Here is a 22,131-nt window from a genome sequence, read left to right on the forward strand (position 1 = left end):
TGGACTGTGGTACAGCATGGTATGAATTTCTTCAAATTGTAACTAAGGGGAGGTAAGTTTCTCAAGATGCAAAAACTTAGATTTACTGTAGCTACAATGAGGTGCTTCAGTGTTATCCATGGGACAGATTCTTCCCCTTCATCTGAGGGCAACATGCTAACTCGGGAAGCACAGGTTAGGGCAAATGGCGCACATGCAGTTCTGTCCTTCAACCTGCAACCCAGCATCTACCACCTGAGGCAACTGCTTCACTGTGTCCAGTGGTAGGGACACCCTGACTAACACAACACATGGATTTTGTTAGTCATAGGAACCAGGAGGGAATGACATATGTATGGGCTGTGGTGTTCAGAAGCCGCGCTTAAACAGTGCTCCTTATCCTTGGAATTAGAGCGGCCTGGTTGTGCCAGATTCCTCCTCCCACATGGGTGGTGAGAAACTTTTGCTAATCATATATATGGGATAAGTGTGTGCAATTACCATGGTTGAGTGCAGCATGGTGTACCCAAAATAGCTGACACCATACAGTACATCTAAATGATCAGGTTTGGCTAGGGAACTTTCACTTTAAAACACCTAGAACTCTTACAGCACATTTTTGCCAGTCTTATTCTTTTTCTCTTCTGTACTGTTAGCTTCTCAGCTCTCAGTAATAAGAATTCACCTAGGAGCAAGTCATTTGCCTTTTTTAAAAAATAAAAAGAAGAATCTACACAGTACAAGATACAAAAACCTACAAATTCCTTGTGAGTTGGCATGGTTGAAAGAGAAAACCTGTAGGGATGAAGTCATGTGACTTGCCAGGAGGGAATTTCAACTTTAGAGACACACTCCCCCCCCCCCCATTTCTTTTATCACTGAACATTCTGGTATTCTACCTATGGAGATTGCTTCATGCACATATTTTGAGATATAGCTCTTCAGTTTATTGACGTAATCTGAGCAAGGTCTGCAAGGGATTCCCACATGGCAGGGTTAATGTTGTCAGCCTTTGTGTCACATTTGCACACATCTTTTTAATGCAGAATTGGTCTGCCAACAGGCCTAGTGCCTGAAGTCAGCTGGATCCAGAAGCACCTTGTCCACATCAGCCGACTGCATAAAGCCAAAGGGATCCCTCCCCACAGTAACCTATGGACCACCCAAAATAACCCTGTTGGCTGGCTACTAGAAGACACAATGCGAGCTGCAAAATGAGCACTCTTTGCAGCTTGCACTGCTACACAGTAGGCATGATTGTGCTTTCTTACTAGTGTTAGGTCAGCTTCAATGCAGAACATGAGCCATTTGTGCTATAGCCTTCGTCTGTTCTGTTTCACAGTCCAGAGCTCCTCAGAGTACCAAGGAGCTGCTCAGGCTCCAAAGCACCCAATAAGACACTCAGGAGCGTTTGTGTCAACCTTTCTGTTCCATAGCGAGACTTGGGCTTCAGGAGGATCACCAGCTTTCACCACTGGAAACCTCCCACCCAAGCATTTAGGAGTACATTAGGTTCCATCTGTCTCCGAGGGTGGGCTATCAGAGCAGGCCCACCACCCTTACAGGGAGAATTGCCATTGTCAGTTCAAAATTAACCAAATCATGATCTAAACATGACAAGGGAGTGCACTACATCCCCCCGTCTTCTATAATTTGGGGCTAATATCACATCAAGGGTGTGCCTCTCCTGAATCGCTGGGCCAATGACAATCTGAGAGAGACTCACAGTTGTCATGAAGGCCATGAACAGCAGGATCCACGTGGATATTGATGCCACCCAGGATTATCGTTTTAGGGTCCTCCAACAATACCACTGGTTAGCCAGATCAGGGATACTGCTGGGCAACAGGGTGGTCAGTAAACCAGCAGCATCCCCAATCTGTTTCTTAGGAATAAACTACTACACAGCAGTGTAAAGTTCGGCCTATCCAGCTCGCTCACCCAAGTCTCAGTAATGTAAACCACATCTTCCAGCTCATGCACAATCAGATTGTGCACAAATATGTTTGTGTTATTTATTATTATTATTATTATTATTATTATGGACTGATTTAGCATTCAGAATCAGCACCACCAGACCAGAGGACTCAGCAGATATTCCGCCAGCAGATATTCTCATTGGTGGAGTGAGAGGACTGGAACAAGAAACAGAGACCAAACACTTAGACCTCCAAGCACTAATAATAATAATAATAATAATAATAATAATAATAATATCCAAAGAAATAAGTAATGCTCAAAGTAGGTAGACTTGAAATGCCTCATGCCCTACTGATTTCAAAGGCTCCCCACACTCTACATCCCCACGCTAATAACGAGAAGTGACATTAATATGTCTGTTAATATCCGAGGGTGGCACGACGAGAGGCCCCCTCCCCTCTCTCGTCCCGCCCTGAGGAGGGACCAACAAAATGGCGGCGGTGGCGCGCCGTTGATTCAAACGCAGCGCGCGGGGCGGCGGTGGTGGGAGGCGGCCTCCCGGCGGGGTTCACTGCGCCTGCGCCCCGCGATTCAAGATGGCGGACAGTACGGAACTAAAGGTAAAGGCGCAGTTTCAAGCCGCCCCCCCTCCCCTCTTCCTCCCCCCCCGCCTCACCGCCGCGGCTCTTCTCTACTCCCGGGCCCCCCCTCCTCCTCCCCGCAGCAGGCCTGGCCCGGCAGCCGGGCGACCCAGTGGAGGAGCTCAGGGAGGGAGGGAAGGCTGGCTGGCTGGCGGCGATCCGGGGGTGTGTAAGAGGAGAGGGAAGAGAGGCGCTGAGGGAGGGACGGAGGGAGAAGTGAGGTGGGGGGGGGGAGCGCCTTTGGCTCACCCATTGAACTGAGTTTGCCTCCCCCCGTATGGCCTCCTTTGCTTTTCTCATCAGCCCCCACCCTAGGAAGCGAGTCTGCTCGAGTCTACTTTCCCTCCGAGGTGCTTTTCTCTCAACCCGCTGCCCTGCGAGGTTGGCCAGGGCTGAGGAGGAGAGGAGAGACCTCGTTCTCCTGCCCAAGTTGTGGGCGACTCTTCTCTCTCCTCACACCTGCATCAGATCAGCCTCTCTCTCTCTCTCTCCCTCTCTCTCTCTTGCTCCTCCACCTTGAGCTGGCTCAGTGGGTCCTCGCCCCCTTGAAGGCCACGAATTTGAGGAGTGCAGAGTAGGTTATGTGCGTCTCCTCCCTCCCCATCTCAAGAGGAAAATAATCTAAAAAGGGGGTCCCGCACAAAGCTGCCCCATCTTCTTTGACAAAGATGATCGTCCTATTCGCCTACGTGGAACGGAGTTTGTCCAGAATCTGGCTTCTTTCACCTACCCAGCTTTTGCCCCCCTCTTTTCTGCCCTTCTTCCATACGTTTCTTCAACTGTGCAACAAGGGGCAGAGAACAAGGAGGAAAATGTGTCTTTACCTAATCGTCTTATCCCGAAGTTTTGACAGCTCTCCCTGACTTTTAAATGCTTAGTATTTGCCAGTGGCAGAGAAGGGTGCCTGAAAGGAGTGGAAAGTGAGAGACCCCCCTCCCCAAACTTTCACTTTTAAAGGGTGGAAACTGGTTTTGTAGTAGATCCTTTTGATGTTCGTTCAAATTTCCTTTTTTTGTAATCCTTAACCTGGATTGCAAAGGTTTTATTACTCCATCCAAAGATGCTAGTGCAGTAGGCAGGGAACCCAAATTATGGGCGTGTGAGCAACAGCTGCCTTTCAGAGGAAGTAAATAAAACTATAAGCATGTGTGCATGCATTTTTTCTACTTCCCAAGAGGTTTGTTAAACCTACATTTTATTTGAAATCGTAGATGAAATGATCAAGGGCTTATTTTAATGGGAGTAAGAAACTGAATAGAAACTTCGGCTGTATTTAGATCCTTAAGCTCATGTGATGGAGAGGGCTTTTTAGCTCATTTCCTGAGAAGAAATTCTCTCATGTTGAAATCTAAAGCGCTCTGAACTCTCTAGAGGGATAGTAGATAGGAGGAAACTCCCACCACCTTGGTTTCCTGTTTTAAAGTGAGAGGAAACCAAAAGTGCTGAATCTCACTTGCTCTTCCCTCTTATACACTGCTATTTTCTCAGTATAGCCTCCATGCATGACAGCTAGAGAAAAAAGAGTGAGTTTAAAAATATCTGAGATGATTTTGCAGCCAATCCTTCATCCGAATAAAGTGTGTGTGTGTGTGAGGTAGTATATATATTAAAAGCCTTTTCTGAAAGTCTTGAAATGCCCTACTCGCTAAATGAGTGAGGTTTGATATGGCTGCTACAATTCTAGTTGCTTGCTGTGATTCCCCAGGGGGTATTATAGTAATAGATCATAATTTCCTTTTTTTAGTCCTCAACATACCCACCCTTGGTAAACACAAAGGATTGTTTTTTAAGTAAAAAGTATTTAGTGTATTTCTTAATCTGTTTTGAAGACTTGCCTGTTTACATACTATAAAATTCAACAATGATTACAATAGTCACATGTTAAATATTGAATAACAAAATGTGTCTAGGTTGAGTGGGGGTGTTTATTTTCCCTACATACTATAGACTTTTATAATCACGATGTCTTTGTAAGCAAAATAGAAACCACATGTTTAATACCTTTTTATAGATAATATGTCAAAATGCATGTCAAATGCTTTCCAGTTAAAATTCATTTACCAAGGGATTATTTTGTTTACAGTGTCTCTCAGTGTCTTAATGCTTTTGGAAATCACACATGTTGCTTTTATGGCTTTTTTATCCTGGCTTTTCAGAAAGGTTCTTTGCTCCTTTGGGACATGTGTACACAGTGATGGCAGCTCTCTTTGTGAGGTGAAGATGAATGGATCCTGTTTATAACCTCCATTGCCTTTTGTGTTTGGGGTGTGTGTGTGTTGAATCTTGCTGCAGTAGGAGACTTAAGGAAGCCTAGTGCCCATTTCTGCAGGCAGCTTGTTGTAAAGCATAAAAAGGTTTATCTGTTTTCCTTCACACTTGGGGTTGCTTCATTAATCTTAGTGCAGTAAATACAGCAAGGTATTGGTAGCAGACTCTTATTGGCTAGGATGCTACATTTATTAGGTAGTTGTTTTAAGCTTGGTTGATCTGGGTGGCAAAAGATTTCCACCTCAATCTTTTACCTCTTCCTTCAATGCCTCTCTGGAGAGAGGGAATACATATATGTGTGTGCAATTCCTCCTCATGAGAGCTTGATAAAATTACTTGATGAATTACTAGATTGTGTTTTTTAAATAGATGCCATTGTCGGAGGCAGCATGCCTCTAAATATCATCTGCTGGTAATCGCTAACAGGGAGAGTCCTGATGCTCTCAGCTTCCCATAGTCATCTGGATGGCCACTGTGGGAACAAGCTGCTCCGCTAGATGGGCCTTTGGCCTGATACAGCAGGGCTCTTCCTATGTTTCTTTTTAAAAACTGGAATTTTATGTTGGTCTACTTTGGCTGCCCTCTATCTAACCTCCAGTTCCTATCTGAGTAGGCAAGTTTTTGTCCCCTCCCTCTAATATCTTTTCAATGCATATGCTAACTTTCCTTTCTCCCGATAATGCTTAACTTTACTGCTTATTACCCTTGCTTTCCCAAAAATCAGCATAAGGAAACTGAGATAGTTCTTCTCAATTTTCTGTCCTTACTGGTTTGTAGCCAGAAATGTGAAACTGACTTGTTTCATCAATCTTGTCCATTTGTTTCTTTTGGAGAGGTGGGCAGGGGTGATCCGCAGGCATGGCATGATGAAGGTTGCAGGCTTAAAAAAATGCCTTCTGTTTTGTTATCGAAGACAATCCTTTGTTTAGATAAAGCAACTTTTATTTACTTAAGAGGTTCTTTGTAAGTTAGCAAATTGCTGGGCGAAATATTTTGCCTTTTGAAATTTATATTAAGTTTCCTGCTTATCTGTGTTTGACATATTCTCAACCAAAAATTGAAGTTCTGTGACACAGGAAATGTCCAGTCCTTCTGCTTCTTGAGTTATGGGAAGAGTAAAGGTTAGTTTGTAGATTTTGTGAAAAACCCTACTTCAAGTGTCAGATGGGGCAAAGGCTTTATTGAGGGATGGCAATAAGGGGTTATGGCTCACTGTAAATTGTCATAGAACCATGACCACAGTTTCAAGTAATTAATATTTTCAAGGATGCTCCCAAAGAAAGTAGGTGGGGGAGACTTTCCATCTTTTATGGCTTTCCAAGCCCTGTTGGATCGCTTTGATACCAAGCAAATATCCCCCACTGTAACTTGAATAATTATTTCTGCTAACTTTTGTGTGCAGTCTAAACAGAAATATTTTGTTCCGCCTCTTGTTAGTATTCTTAACAAGTAAGATAAATGCAGGCATTAAAATAAATAATCCTGACTTGGATTCAGAGTAAGTTGGTTGCACTTAGTACTCATTGAAAGCAGTGAGATTTAAATGGCGGCCTAACTAACTTGTCCCATTGATTTCAGCGGAACCTAAGTTCAGCTAACTTCAGTGTGGATCCAGCCCATTGTGTGTAAAACTGTCACTAAAAGCTGTTAAATTACAGGGAGACGTGTTCTTCTGTTTTGCTTTGTATTTTCTTAGTAAACATCAGAGCTGCCTCTTTTTGAATGTTGTATTCAAACTAAAACCTTCTGAGACATTAAATAGCTTGAGTGCCAGATAGTCAGAATTTTTCTTCTGTCATTGAAAATTTCCTGTGTCCTAATATATCATCTAGTTACTTTTTAAAATCAAACAGGTTCTGAAAACATTGGTTTCTTACCCAGCATTGTTCTTTTTTAGAGGGTTGTGAATCCCCCAGTTCCTTATTCTTATTCACCTATGAGATTGTGTGTGTGTGCTGATATAATAGCTCATATTAAGAACATAAAATGAGCCTGCTAGATCAGGCTGGTGGCCCATCTGTATCACAGTGGCCACAGGATACCAGTGGGAATCTTCAAGCAGGACCCGAGCACAAGAGCACCCTGGTTTTCAGAAGCACACCATCTTGGCTAGTAGCCATTGATAGTCTTCTCCTCCATGAATTTGTCCAATCCTTTTTTAAAGCTTTACAGATGAGTGGCCACCATTGCTTCCCAAGGGAGTGAGTCCCGCAGTTTATGCACTATGTCAGAGCTTTCCAAATTTTTCATGTTGGTTACACACTTTTTAGACATGCATCATTCTGCAACTCAGTAATTCAGTTTTATTAGCAAACCGGACGTTAAACTAACCCCTTTCCAGCCCCGGGAGGAGCACGGGGAGCTTTCGTGTGACACCTACACACTGCACCCAACACAGTAACATGTCGTGACACACAGTTTGGAAAGCTCTGCACTACGTGTGGGGAAGCATATAAATAAACAGCTAGTTCTGGAGTAGTATGTTGTGTGATCTTTGTGTGAATGTCTTCATTACACAGTTCTAGGTTTTCATAACATTTACATATAGATCAGAGTTTAATTATTTCTCAAATTTCATTGTTGATGCTGTCTTCTGAATGGATGTCAAAAGTGCATATTGAGAGGCTTCCGTCTTTACACTCTCATTTTAAAGGAGTGCCTTTGGGAACTGGGAAAGATCCTTGAAGTGTTTCTTGTTAGTTATGTTTCCTGATTTTAAGGAGTGATGGTGATGGAAGCTAAAGAAAGATTTTGAATTAAAATATCTAGTCATGTGTTCTTCTGTACAGGTGAATTTATGAATGTAAATCTCTCAGTTGAAATCAAATACTAGGCTTGTTGGATGTGAGGAAACTACTAACAAGCAAGGTACATAGTATTTTTAGATGATAGTAATAATGAAAATTAGGCCTCCAAGGATGGAGAAACTTCATAATAGCACTAGCAAAATAGCCAAATAAGCAGAAGCCGCAATTTTCAGCTTTTAGTTATAATTTTGCTCAAACCATTTCCATTGAATATCTATCTAAATCTTAGTGTTGGATACAAGCCGAATAATTTCACAATTGAAATTGTTTTAATGAGCAGCCCTTACCATGCACCTTCCTATTTACAGTTTTTCTTCTTGTATAATCCATGGTGTTTCTTCAGTGCGCTTTGAGAAGTCATCTTTACATTTTTATTTCTTCATGCTGAAGCTGCAAAGATCAAATAAGCAGCTGTGCATCACTGTAAAAATAATAATCCAGCCCATGGTACTTAAGTATGTTTGCCAATAAAAATTAGATTGCAAATTTCATGCATACATAAATATGAATAGTGTATGCATACTTGTTTGTGAAGGGTTTTATACTTCATTAGGAGTTCTCATCAATTATATTTACAGGGATATGGGGTGGAATTTTTATTCATGGATACATTAGTAACTATTGTCTAATAAAGACTGGAAATTCTCATTGGCTTAAAGGTATTGCATATAGACAGAAAATGTCAGTGGTGGTTGCTGAAGGAGGCATGAGTCATTTGTAACCATTAGGTTGGTATTATTTTAACATTTATTTAAAGCAATTTTCAGATGTGGTGCGGAACAGAAATAAGCACTCTCAGTCCTAAATGCATTGCATGAAGTAAGCTGTATGGATGTCAATTGTGCTTGCTTCTGGGCAATGCCTTTAGGATTAGGGCATATTTTGGATAGATGGAAGGTGATGGGAGATGATGGGGTTTGATAAAAGCACAGAGTGAATAGTAGAAACTGCAGAACAGATGAAACTGGTAGTCTTGGAAAGATGAGGAAGTGATGCATTGGTTGAAAGGGATTGTGTTGGAAAAGGAAAATGGAGAGGCAGATTTCATGGAGAGGAGGCGCTGCAAAGGGGACGGACGAAGAATGAGAAGGTTTGGTTTAAGTACAGAGCATAGCAGTCTAAACAAGGATGATTGAGAGGTTGGAAGTCACACGGTAATCAACTGGGAGCCAGTGTAGATACTTTGGGTACATGTGCGGTTGAGAGTGAGTCAGTCTTAATGAGTTTCCAGAAGTAATCTTAGGCATTATACTTTTTAAATTACAAACTTTATTGGAATTTTTAAAAACAATTACCAAGCATAAAGTCGAAACAAAATAAAAAAAAGTTCCTTCTAGTAGCACCTTAGAGACCAGCTAAATTTGTTATTGGTATGAGCTTTCGTGTGCATGCACACTTCTTCAGATACCTGAATGCATGCACACAAAAGCTCATACAAATAACAAACTTAGTTGGTCTCTAAGGTGCTACTGGAAGGAACTTTTTTATTTATTTTTACTACGGCAGACCAGCATGGCTACCTACCTGTAACTAAAGCATAAAGTGTTATCTTCCAGGACAAATCCATGTACAGGTGTTAAATCTTGTGTGCAGTCATCTGCTTGGCATCAAGACACTTGGGAAATGTTTTACATTACAGATTAAGCTCACACCCACAGGGTATACTTCAATCTAGAGCATTAAAATAATTTCTCCATAGTGCCTACTATGACAAGAGATGGGAGATTACTGTACTATAGTTAATATAAATAGAGACCATATGGAGTTAAACCCATCTTTCTTTGTTATTCCTCTTATCACCCTCTGATGTTGAGTTAAGTGCTCCATTATACTTACGATCATGCTTAGATTCTCACAGAATCACAATTCCCAGAATTCCTTACAAACGTGTAAAACACAGGAAAGTAGGTAGACCTTCTTGGCTGTGAGTCCTGGAGGACCTGTTCCCTGCCTTGCATGCCTTTTCTACCTGGCCTGGGAGGGTGGGGCCCTGACTGACTCCAGTTACGAAAGCTGAAGGATGTCCAGAGCACTGTCTAGTCCTGTTGTGTTGGATGAGTTTCAGTTACTGAGGCTTAAGGGTGTGGACAATGTGCTTGGATCAGTCAGGGCAACCACTTGCATTTTGGATCCTTGTCCCTCTTGGCTGATAAAAACTTGCAGGGAGGGGACAGGTGACTGGGCCAGGGAGCTGATTAATAACTCAAAACCTTGCTCGCTGTTTTGTGACATTTTGTAGTTGGTCCTAATAAAATTGGGTTTTTAATATTTGCATGCTACAAACATGCTGTGCCAGAGGAGTGACAGGAGAGGGTTCTAGAGGCATTTTGAATCAATTGAAGAGCACTGACCAAGTAGGAAGGCTTCCTGTACAACAAGAGATGTAAAACTTATGGAAATCTTGAAGCTATGGGAAAAATGGTAAATTTATGGAAAAAATAAAAAATGCAATACTTTTTTAAAGTACTCTTTACATATTGAAAATCACAAGTTTTCATTACAAATGAAGCTACAAACTGCTGAATCGTAAGGAACCTAGCATATCTTTGGTTTTGCCAGTTTATGAGGAGCAGGCAAAAACAGTAAAAACAGAAATCAACATTATAGTATAGTAAAACAAATGATAATTTATTCTGAAAATTATTTGTATTCTCTAGTCCTCTACAGTATCAAGCAGACATAATGCACTTATTTCCATAAAAAGATCTGAAAAAAGAGAGGAGGGGGAACAGAACTAAACACTACATGAAATTTAATCAGTCTCTTTCTTAGCTATCACTATCTGTTTCTGTTTCTCTGTATTTGTCAACATATTTATCATGAACCTCTAGAAACTGAAGATTTACACAGATTGAAGCAAGCTTATACCCTTTCACATGCCAATTTAGTTCTTGATTTCCTGTGAGTATTTCTGACCACAGACAAGTTATTGGAGGAATCTGAAGTAGGTAAGTATAGTGGCAAAGCCCTTGTCACCATATTGCAGAAACAATATGCTTGGTGGAATCTCAGATTGCAATCCTTGGCCAAATACCTGAACATGTTCTATACTCTGCAACTTTTGAAAGGAAGGACTAAAATATGCTACAGTGCCACTCTTCAAGTTAAGGGCCAAAAGCCTGGAGAAAAAGAAAAGCCCTTTTCTAGCAGTGGCACCAAAACATAAATAGTGTGTTCCTCCCTGGGGAAAGCAGTGCACAAATGGGGGGCCACAACTGAAAGGACCTGACCTCATGTTTCCAGCCTCCTGTTGGAAAGACTTTGGATAATAACCACAGGGTTCTGGTCCACAAAAAAGGCATTGTTTGACTGGATGTCAGTTCTTCCCCTTCCTTTGAGGGAAGTTCATTTGTCTGTCTTGCTTGAGATTGTGAATGTTCAATCATACTGATTTATGATTAATTTTTGTTGTATTTGGATACTTACTTTATCTTTGCACAATTTTTGGTAGTAGGATTTAGTTTTTGCTGGCAGGGGAATGACAAAACACCTAAAGCGGAAATATTTACCTAATTGACTTGTCTTCTGAGAGAGCAGTCCAGTTCCTGTCCTGATAAGCATCTCTTGTAATCCCCATTGACTGAGCACCATCAGTGTCCTTTACTGTGTATTTTGCTCTCTTGCTAGGAAACAATACTTAGCATTTTTCTTTTTGGAAAAGAAAGAACAAGTGCAAGTTTCAAGAGCATCAGGCTCCCAGGCAAAGGCTTCTAGGTGGGAGAAGATTACGTTTGTCTCCTCTGCAATATTAGCCGCTAGGTTTATTTTCTTTGTCAGATTCTTTACTATTCACCTTTGAAGAAGTGCTGCATTGCTTTCTAGGCCTTTGGCTGCACTGAGATTTGTTAGAAGGCTCCAGGGCATGTGGATGTATAGAACAGAATTCTTTCCAGATGACGAAGGCTTTAATGGGTTATAGGAGTCACATAGATAAGGGAGAACCTAAACGTATTTCAAGGGGCTCATGCAATGTCCATCCAGATGTTGAACAATGCATACTCCTTTTGTGAAGGGTAGTATTAAATCTTTGCAGGGCAATTGTTTCTGAAGAGAGGTAAAGGTATAGAAAAAAGCGAACCTCAAAATGAGGTTTCATAACAGTAGGGAGGGGAATAATCTTAATTGCCAACAAAACTTACAGCCTAGCATTGTCAGGCAAGTTCAGGTCACAGAATTTAAATTTTGTCATAACTGACAGTTTCCCTTTAAACAGTTACAATGCTTGTGAACATTCTGTGGCATTAAACCAGCTCATCCAGTTGAAAATGGGGTGAGAGATGGTTGGCAACCTATTAAGAGTGATTTTCCCTATACAGTCTAGAAAAACTGGGTCAAGAACTTGTCAGTATGCTTCTGGAAACTTAGCTGGGACTTTGTCAATCCTTGAGTAATATTTTTTGTAGCTGTCCACATCATCAAGCAGATTAGAAAGTGAAAAAATTCTCATCCACAAATGGAGGTAGGTTATGTAATAATGCAACATTTGTTATGTAGCAGACTAATCAATCTATTGACCAGTATAAGTTGCAATGTATGTTGTTAGGCTTCTGTTTCTTTGAAGAGACAAGCGCCTTCACTGAGATAAATTTACTTGATAGCAAGTTCCACTCAAACAAAATGAAATTCCACAAAGTGTGTGTAGAACTGCAGTGATGATTGCAGTAGTAAGCTGGCCTTCCAATCTGCCTGATGGATGTAAACTCACTGTAGCTTGAATGCAGTTCCCTGACAGTCCATATGCATTTGCACCAACAGAAGTTGATCCAAATGAAAACAACATTTTAATTTGCAGTGGTTCTTGATCTGATGTTTTGAGGGACACCAAGGCAACAGCTGTTTGTTCATCTGTCACATACTATTTTCCAAAACATCAGGCGTATCCCTTACTTCTAAGTGGTATTTTTAAACTATGGATATGAGATTTAAATATTGTGAGGGGTACAGCATATTGATGACCACTACAAAGGACCCTCACTGCATGTTAGAAAGGGTGCATGCTGGATAATGAGGCTGGAAAGAAATATTGATGATCTGTTTCACTGAAATACCTTTTATCAGTTATACTGAATGAGGTTGGAGTCTGGCAGGGGAGGCTAGGGAATGTATAATTCAGCTACCTATAAGCAGTTTTTTTGAAGGTTGTTTGTGCGTTCCCCCTTTATTTCCTACTCCAGATGCATTGCTCAAAACCATACAAGGCTATTCATTTCCCCTCCTCAAGAAAACTGGACCAAATCTCTGTAGGGTAACATTTTAAAGTGTTTTGCACTCATTTCAGAAGCACTAATTAGCACTGCTATAGTTGCAGTAATGGTGATAACCTGTTGTGTGCTGCTTGTACTTAAAATCAAGACATTTTATGTTGCAACTGAAAAGGCCTTCTAGCCAAAGACCTAATGATGGTAGAAAGCCAGCAGATGCTTACTGGGGTGTGTGGGTGTGTGTACGTTCACTGTCCAGTGTTTTTCCTGCTGAGCAGAGTCACAAGTATTTTTTATTTTATTTATTAAGTTTGTATACCATCCTTCACCTGAAGATCTCAGGGCAGTTCTCAGTATGTGGTCAGTGCAAAGAGCTTCTGACTTTTCATGTTGAGGCCAAGATGGCTAACTTGGATAATTTGAGAGGTAAAGAGAGATATAGATGAGGCTTTCAGGGGTGTGGTGGTGTTCATTTGATGTCAATTTGATGTCACCTTGTGAGTTTTCTGGGATGCGGGGTCTTGGGACAGATGGGATCATAATGAGGAAAAGAGCACAGATGTCTAAAAAATGAGCATCCCTCTGGTGATGAATTGATATCCTCTCACAACAAGGATGTGCCTCTGAGGGTAATGCCATGGGGACTTCCCATAGGCATATGGTTAGCCACTGTGAAAATAATATGCTGTACTGGGTGAGCCACTGGCCTGATGCATCAGGTTCTTCTTATGTTCTTAATTTTAGATTATTTACATAGGGACCTAGATTTGTAATGGGCATACTAACTGCAAAGTTACTTGTCTGCCTGATGCAAAGGTCTCAGTTGTCAAAAGTATGGGGGGGGGATTTGTACCTCTGCATGGATAGTGACTGCATTGTTGCAGTTCTGGAAGGGAAAAAACAAGTTGTTAGATAGGATTGTAAAATTCAGATGATCTAAAACAGCCAGTTTGGTGTAGTGGTTAAGAGCGGTAGACTCATAATCTGGTAAACCGGGTTCGCGTCTCCGCTCCTCCACATGCAGCTGCTGGGTGACCTTGGGCTAGTGACACTTCTCTGAAGTCTCTCAGCCCCACTCACCTCACAGAGTGTTTGTTGTGGGGGAGGAAGGGAAAGGAGAATGTTAGCCGCTTTGAGACTCCTTTGGGTAGTGATAAAGCGGGATATCAAATCCAAACTCTTCTGCTTCTTCTTTTGAAGAAATGATATCTGTTCTGCATGCAAAGTTAGCTAGGCAGGCAAAGCTGGAGATTTAAGTGTGTGAATAAGGGAAGGACGTTGGGAAGAGGGGTTTAGGCTTGTAAGGCATGGGAACATTTTGAGACAGGTCAACCTTGTATAGAAAATGCTCTACTTGTGTGTCTAAACTGTTATTGTATGCCATCAAAAAAAAAAAAAGAAAAGGCTTCCATCAGATCACTGATGGGATCTGCACTGATGTTTGCTTACCATGGAAGAAATCCTAAGATCATGCTCAATAGCTCAATGAACAATTTGAGGCAGAGTGTTGTGGCAGATAAAAATGCAATCTTCAATACTTATGCAACTTCCTGTTGCTGCTTTTGCATTCTACTTGCTTTCCCAACACACCTCAAGGCCCAAATAATTTTTCTCCAGACAGAGGCATGCTTTTGCTATGGGATGAAATGATGCAAATCGCAGAGTGTTCTCAAGAAGTATTGAAAGCAGAGTTAAACTCTACTCCAGATTATTGTAGTCATGTTTTCCAGTTAAAGCCGAGGGTAGAATGTCTTCAGCATTGGGCTCTTATTTGTAGATGACAAAAAACTGTGAACTCTTTATGGGCATAAAAGGATCCTTGATTATGAAGAAGAGAGTTGTTTTCAGGGTCAGTTTAAAGGCGTTGTTAGCAGTTGTGAGATTAAGGTCTTTAAAAGTATTTTGTATCCTTTCCAATGCTTCATTGTCTTCCCACCAATACCTGCTTACCTGCTCTGTCTGTAGGGCCTCCTCCATATCCTTCCTTTTGCCCCTTTGCTCCTCAGTTGTGTCTTTCCCCTCCACCCCCATTGCCTTGATTCTGTTGTTGCCAGCTTTATTTCTTGTCCTCCCATCTCCCTCCTTATAGTTCCATCTGCCCTCCTAATCCTTAGTGCTGGCTCACATCCTCTGTATGCTTCCTGTGCTCTTGCTCAAGAGCAGCTTTGAATATATTTGGCAGAAGTCTGTGTCTGTCACCGCTCTGAGTTCCCCCTGCGTGTAGCTCTGCTACCATCTTGCCAAGCAAAGCTACTTGCCATCTGGTAGTCTCACAACCCCTGCCCTGGACTTCTCCATCTTCCTTCCATAAAAGCTGTTTCCTTCTAGGGAGAATCCAGTTCCCTCTCTGACCCAGGCCCTAACAGTCACCATGGTCCTCGCCCCACCCTCTTTTCTGCACACCATCAGTTTCTGTTCCTTAAATTCTTTCCCTCAGAACAATCTCTTCCCTTCCACCCAATAACATTTCTGTTTCTTTACTTCCCCTTTCCCTCCAGTGTACTTGAACAAGCAGTTTCTGTTCACTGTCCTGATTATCAATCTTCAAATTTACTGGGCGCATCCAGGTAACTTTTTGGATCCTGGCCAATGCATGGCTACAGGTAGCCTCGTGGGCAAGATGGAGGCCAGACTAGAAATGCTAAATGTAAATATTGACTTTATTCTTAAAGAATTACACTGCCTCGCAAGGTGGTGCACACTTACAATGCATTAAGTACATACTTATTGGAAAAAAAACTATCAAACCTTAAAGAGCATTGCCACTGATAACTTCACCTATATTTGTGTTTCCTTCTTCCATTTCTCTCTGTAATGAAGTACGGGTTGTTGGTTTTCAACTAGTAAAGGGACAGCTTTCATAGTGTTTATAACCTACAAAGAAAACTATATTAAGATAGCTACCTAATGGCACTGGACATCTTGGAAAAATAAATAGTGTGGGAAGTGGGAAATTGTCATTGTTGGCTTTTGTCAATACAGTAGTCTTTCCCCCCGTCATATGTGGTAAGGTAAAGGTAAAGGGACCCCTGACAATTAGGTCCAGTCGTGACCGACTCTGGGGTTGCGGTGCTCATCTCGCTTTATAGGCCTAGGGAGCTGGCATTTGTCTGCAGACAGCTTCCGGGTCATGTGGCCAGCATGACCAAGCTGCTTCTGGCAAACCAGAGCAGCGCATGGAAAGGCCGATTACCTTCCTGCCGGAGCGGTACCTATTTATCTACTTGCACTTTGATGTGCTTTCGAACTGCTAGGTTGGCAGGAGTCATATGTGATAGAAATGTCTCAATGTGGAAAGTTTCTGGTGTTTGCTAACTGTGATACTTGCATTATTTTTAAATTGGAATAATTATGGAATAGTAATTATAGCTATGTTAAGTATTAGTACAGTGGTACCTCAGGTTAAGAACTTAATTCGTTCTGGAGGTCTGTTCTTAACCTGAAACTGTTCTTAACCTGAGGTACCACTTTAGCTAATGGGGCCTCCCACTGCTGCCACGCCGCCACCACATGATTTCTGTTCTCATCCTGAAGCAAAGTTCTTAACCTGAGGTACTATTTCTGGGTTAGCGTAGTCTGTAACCTGAAGCGTCTGTAACCTGAAGTGTCTGTAACCTGAGGTACCACTGTATACCAAAAGACACGGGTGTTGTGCATATTTTCTTCATAGCACGGTTAGTGCATGCCAGATGGTAGAAGGATAGGTGAAAACTAAATAAAGTTGAACAGATTAGAAAGTAATGGGAACAACCAGGGATAATTAAAGTGATGGTGATGATGATAAAAAGGAGTATAAGGAAGTGCTTAAGTGGTTGGGGTCTTGTGGTCAAATATATCAAGGAACAGTCAGGAGTTGTATTTAATGTGAAGGCATGGTGTATAATAATAAAGCAGAATTATGATAGAAGTGAAGTTGGAGCGAGTGGGGAGTGTTTGTATTAGCTTAAACTGTTCGTAAAAGTGATATATTAAGTGTTACTATAATATTAGACAAGTCATTCTAGTATTTTCCTTTATACTTGCTTGCATTTCCTTTTTTTTGTACACTTCAGTAATAAAACAATTAAAAAATTAAGTAATTTAAATAACCTGGGTGTCTGTGTCTTTAGATACAATGAAAGAGCCATTAATGTGCATCTCATCTCATGTGGGAATTGGAAAATGGGGGAAATCAATGTTGAAACTGGCTCTTTCAAATTACTTATGGACTAGTAGACTCCAGTGATGGTTGCCAAAGTAATGACAACATTTCTCCAGCTGAATGGAAGGGAATTTGGGAGCAATCTCTTTTTTAAATAACAAAAGGAAGATTAATCTGACAACCCCTTCTTGACTCCCTTGAAATATGCCATCTTTATTTTTTGCCTTTTGTCTTGATTCTTGCAAGCACTTTTAATTTTCCTCTAGACACTCCATGGTATACACTAAGACAGTGTCTAATGCTAATGTATTTTTCTGCAATTACTTGTCTTTAAACTAGGCTAACAAATAGCAATGTAAAACAGCTCCCATCTGCATGACTAAACACAACACTGGTAATAAAGATGGAAAATGCCAGCAAAGATGACTTTATTTTTCTAGCACTGAAATAAAGAATACTGTTAAAACCCACAGCCTTGTTTAATACAAAAAATAACAATAAAATTCTGACAGAAAATAAATCTCAAACATCTTTCACTAGCATTTCTCCCTTTCATTTCAATGGGGCTTTCCCCATGCCTATAAGATGTGGGGATATACAGTGGTACCTCGGGTTACAGATGCCTCAGGTTACAGACTCCGCTAACCCAGAAATAGTATCTTCGGTTAAGAACTTTGCTTCAGGAAGAGAACAGAAATCGTGCGGCGGCAGCGGGAGGCCCCATTAGCTAGAGTGGTACCTCAGGTTAAGAACAGTTTCATTTTAAGAATGGACCTCCAGAATGAATTAAGTTCTTAACCCGAGGTACCACTGTACAGCCTCATGTCTTATAGGCATGGGGAAAGCCCCATTGAAATGAAAGGGAGTAATGCTGTGTAATTCATATGTTCCATTAATTTTAAATGAAGCTTAAAGCAGAAGTGTTGGTGGGTAGATTGTACTAAAAAGACTGGCCTCATCCTGAGGCATACTGAAGACTCTGTCTTGATTTCGGAATTTGGGGTACAAGTTTTGGAGACATGTATTTGGGCAACGTGCATCAGCTCATTGACTCCAGTCTCTTGGGCTGATGGCACAAAAGAAAACCATCAGTTAAAATCAATTTCAGCATATTTACAAGTGAGCATATAGGTCACATACCTGTTTAAATAAGAAATGTCTTTGTTTGCTGGCAGGAAGTCATTGGAAACAAGACTAGTTGGGCCTACCTTGGCAAGGAGTTCCCAATCCTGGGAGCAGTCACTGAGAAGGACCTTCCTTGAGTTCCTTCTAAATTTGTTCCAATGTTGGAACAAGAAAGAAGGACCTTCCCAAGAATCTCAGAAAGTGGTCCTTCAGATAACTTAGTCCCATGTTGTATAATGCTCCTGTAAGCTATATAACAAGATAGTTGCATGATTCCTGTAATCCATCATCAGTCAGTTATCTGATTGCTGTATTCAGAACCCACTGAAGTTGTTTCTGTTTTGTTTTGTAGGAGTTAGTGCTCAATTAATCTAGATTTTGGTCTCTGAATTTTGCTTACAGTTGCTTTGCTGGAGTTTTAGCTTATATTGTTAGGAAATCATCAGGATTGTTCTGTGTGCTATCAGTGTTACTTTGATAATATTCTAAGGGAATTAATGGATTTCATTTGTTTTCCTGATTTACCCGTGGGCTGCTGTTGGACTTTGGTGTTCTGTTTTGGATCTCCTGCGTGTACGTTGGTAAAATCCTTCTCTTACACCTCCTTCCTGCCTCCTTCCCTGCGTCATCCTTGATATGTGAGCTATGAACTAAGATTAGGAGAGAACCAGCCAAAGCTCTGAACAGATTGGCCTGTTCTGTTCTAGCTTTTATAACTGCAGGCACACTTCATTGGATGGAGGAAGATGATGTTCTTTGGAAAAGGAAAAAAAATGTGAATGCTCTGTATCCCAGCCATGGTGATTTGGGGTGGGGGGGGCATTCACATTCTGTATACAAAATCTGAAAGGAAGAGTCCTTTCCTTTCAGCTACCTGAATAGTACTTAAAAGGTGAAGCTATGTATACCCACATGACCTGAAAGTGTTGCTGTGCAATGCCAGGTCAATGATTCATAAGACCACTGCCATCCATGACTTGATCATGGATGGAGGACTTGACCTGGCATGTGTAACAGAGACTTGGTTGGATGAAGCAGGTGGGCCTGTCCTTGCCGCTGCTTGTCCACCAGGTTTCTCTTACGCACAGCAACCCAGGTCATGTGGGCGGGGAGGGGGGGTTGCAGTGATTTTTAGGAAGTCATTAGTTTGCACCAGGCGTCCTATTGGGAAGACCCAGTTTTCTGAGTGCATGTTCTGGAAGTTGGGCAATAGGGGCAGTACAGGATTCCTTTTGGTGTACCGACCTCCCCGCTGCACCAAGGATTCCCTGCCCGAGCTGCTTCAGGTCGTGGTGGATGTTCTCCTGGAGACACCTAGCTTGGTCGTCCTAGGGGATTTTAACATCCATGCCGACACGACCTTACAAGGGGCCGCTCGGGACTTCGTGGAAAGCATGGCCTCCATGGGGCTGTCCCTGAATAAGTCTGGCCCAACCCATAGCCGCGGACATGCCTTGGACCTGGTGTTTACCTCTACGGATGTTGGTGATCTGACACTAAGTAAAAGCGAAACGAAAGAAGTGCCATGGTCAGATCACTTCCTGGTGCAACTGGACTTCTCCGCGACCCATCCCCTCTGCAGGGAGGTGGGACCGATTCGGATGGTCCGCCCCCGCCACTTAATGGATCCAAATGGTTTCCAGAGAGTGGTTGGGGATGCTTTATCCCATGTTGATGGCCTTTCAGCCGATTCCCTGGTGGCCCGCTGGAATGTGGAGTTAACCAGGGCTATTGACTGTTTGGCTCCGAAGCGCCCTCTCCGATTGCATGAAGCCCGGAGAGCCCCGTGGTTTTCCACGGATCTGAGGGCAATGAAACAATCGTTGAGATGGCTAGAGCGCCGGTGGCGGATAACTCATTCTGAATCTGATCGGACACGGGTTAGAGCTCAACGTCGAGCCTACCAAGTGGCGATAGCGACGGCGAAGAAGACTTTCTTCACCGCCTCTATTGCATCTGCAGAAAACAGCAGCAGGAGACTCTTTCAGGTGGTTCGCAATTTAGCGGAACCACCTGTAACATCGGGGCCCAGTACGGGCCACATGTTCTCCTGCAATGATTTTGCAAATTTTTTTGCAGATAAAATCGCTCAGATTCGGGAAGAAGTAGACTCCACCGTGGGAGCAGGGCTGGGGCGGGAGAGTGCTAGAGTCCTGTCTGGTCAAGTTGTGTGGGATCAATTTCAATCTGTTACCTCCGAGGATGTGGACAGGCTGCTTGGACGAGTGAAGCCAACCACCTGTCTCCTGGATCCTTGCCCATCCTGGCTTATAAAAGCTAGCCGGGAAGGACTGGGCGATGGGCTTCGTGGGGTGGTGAATGCTTCCCTCCGTGAGGGAGCCTTCCCAGACCCGCTGAAAGAGGCAGTTATTAAACCGCTTCTTAAAAAACCATCTTTAGATGCGGCCACGATGGCCAATTATCGCCCAGTCTCAAACCTCCCATTCTTGGGCAAGGTGATTGAGCGAGTGGTTGCTGAACAACTCCAGGCACGCCTGGAAGAAGCGGACCATTTGGATCCCTTCCAGTCGGGATTCAGGCCTCATCATGGGACTGAAACTGCCTTGGTCGCACTGGTTGATGATCTCCGGCGGGCTAGGGACAAAGGTGAGAGCTGTTTCCTAGTTCTGCTGGATCTCTCAGCGGCGTTTGATACCATCGACCATGACATCCTGCTGGACCGTCTTGAGGGGCTGGGAGCTGGGGGCACTGTCATACAGTGGTTCCGCTCCTTCCTCCTGGGCCGTGTTCAGAAAGTGGTGGTGGGGGATGAGTGTTCAGACCCCTGTCCGCTCACTTGTGGGGTGCCTCAGGGTTCTGTCCTCTCCCCCATGCTTTTCAACATCTACATGCAGCCGCTGGGAGGGATCATCAGGAGGTTTGGGCTGGGTGTTCATCAGTATGCAGATGATACCCAGCTCTACCTCTCTTTTAAATCAGAACCAGTGAAGGCGGTAAAGGTCCTGTGTGTGTGTCTGGAAGCGGTTGGAGGATGGATGGCGGCTAACAGATTGAGGTTGAATCCTGACAAGACAGAAGTACTGTTTTTGGGGGACAGGAGGCGGGCAGGTGTGGAGGATTCCCTGGTCCTGAATGGGGTAACTGTGCCCCTGAAGGACCAGGTGCGCAGCCTGGGAGTCATTTTGGACTCACAGCTGTCCATGGAGGCACAGGTCAAATCTGTATCCAGGGCAGCTGTTTACCAGCTCCATCTGGTACGTAGGCTGAGACCCTATCTGCCTGCGGACTGTCTCGCCAGAGTGGTACATGCTCTGGTTATCTCCCGCTTGGACTACTGCAATGCGCTCTACGTGGGGCTACCTTTGAAGGTGACCCGGAAACTACAACTAATACAGAATGCGGCAGCTAGACTGGTGACTGGGAGCGGCCGCCGAGACCATATAACACCGGTCTTGAAAGACCTACATTGGCTCCCAGTACGTTTCCGAGCACAATTCAAAGTGTTGGTGCTGACCTTTAAAGCCCTAAATGGCCTCGGTCCAGTATATCTGAAGGAGCGTCTCCTCCCCCATCGTTCTGCCCGGACACTGAGGTCCAGCTCCGAGGGCCTTCTGGCGGTTCCCTCACTGCGAGAGGCCAAGTTGCAGGGAACCAGGCAGAGGGCCTTCTCGGTGGTGGCGCCCGCCCTGTGGAATGCCCTCCCATCGAATGTCAAGGCGATGGACAACTACCTGACATTCAGAAGACATCTGAAGGCAGCCCTGTTCAGGGAAGTTTTTAATATGTGACATTTTAGTGTATTTTTTATCTCTGTTGGAAGCCGCCCAGAGTGGCTGGGGAAACCCAGCCAGATGGGCGGGGTACAAATAATAAATTATTATTATTATTATTATTATTATTATTATTATTATTATTATGTGATACATTTGTTTATATATTCCCTCCTCCCTTACATTAGAACAACCCTTGGCTTTTAGCATTCCAAAACCATAAGGTAAAATGAAGTAAGTTACTGCCTGTCTGTCAAGGACCTGAGTGTCCATGAATTTTTTTCTCTCCTGCTTTCCTTTTGCAGTTCTGCAGCAGTT

General features: G+C 42.9%; 1 protein-coding gene across 3 annotated transcripts in view; it reads left to right on the forward strand.

The window, feature by feature from the left end:
• The first annotated feature begins 2,399 nt into the window (after positions 1-2,399).
• PIAS1 (protein inhibitor of activated STAT 1) overlaps positions 2,400-22,131 on the forward strand; it is a 54,227-nt gene continuing 34,495 nt past the window's right edge. The window contains exon 1 of one of the 3 annotated variants that reach the window (XM_081838953.1): positions 2,400-2,519. In XM_081838953.1, the coding sequence (XP_081695079.1) occupies positions 2,496-2,519 (24 nt within the window). In that variant the 5' untranslated portion in view covers positions 2,400-2,495. Of the gene's footprint in view, positions 2,520-2,611; positions 2,706-11,868; positions 12,075-22,131 lie in introns of those variants that run through there. The other 2 variants (XM_081838955.1, XM_081838954.1) reach the window with 2 other exon arrangements.

The sequence above is a fragment of the Podarcis erhardii genome (assembly GCF_964252035.2).
Source record: "Podarcis erhardii genome assembly, chromosome: 14".
NCBI classification, from domain to species: domain Eukaryota; kingdom Metazoa; phylum Chordata; class Lepidosauria; order Squamata; family Lacertidae; genus Podarcis; species Podarcis erhardii.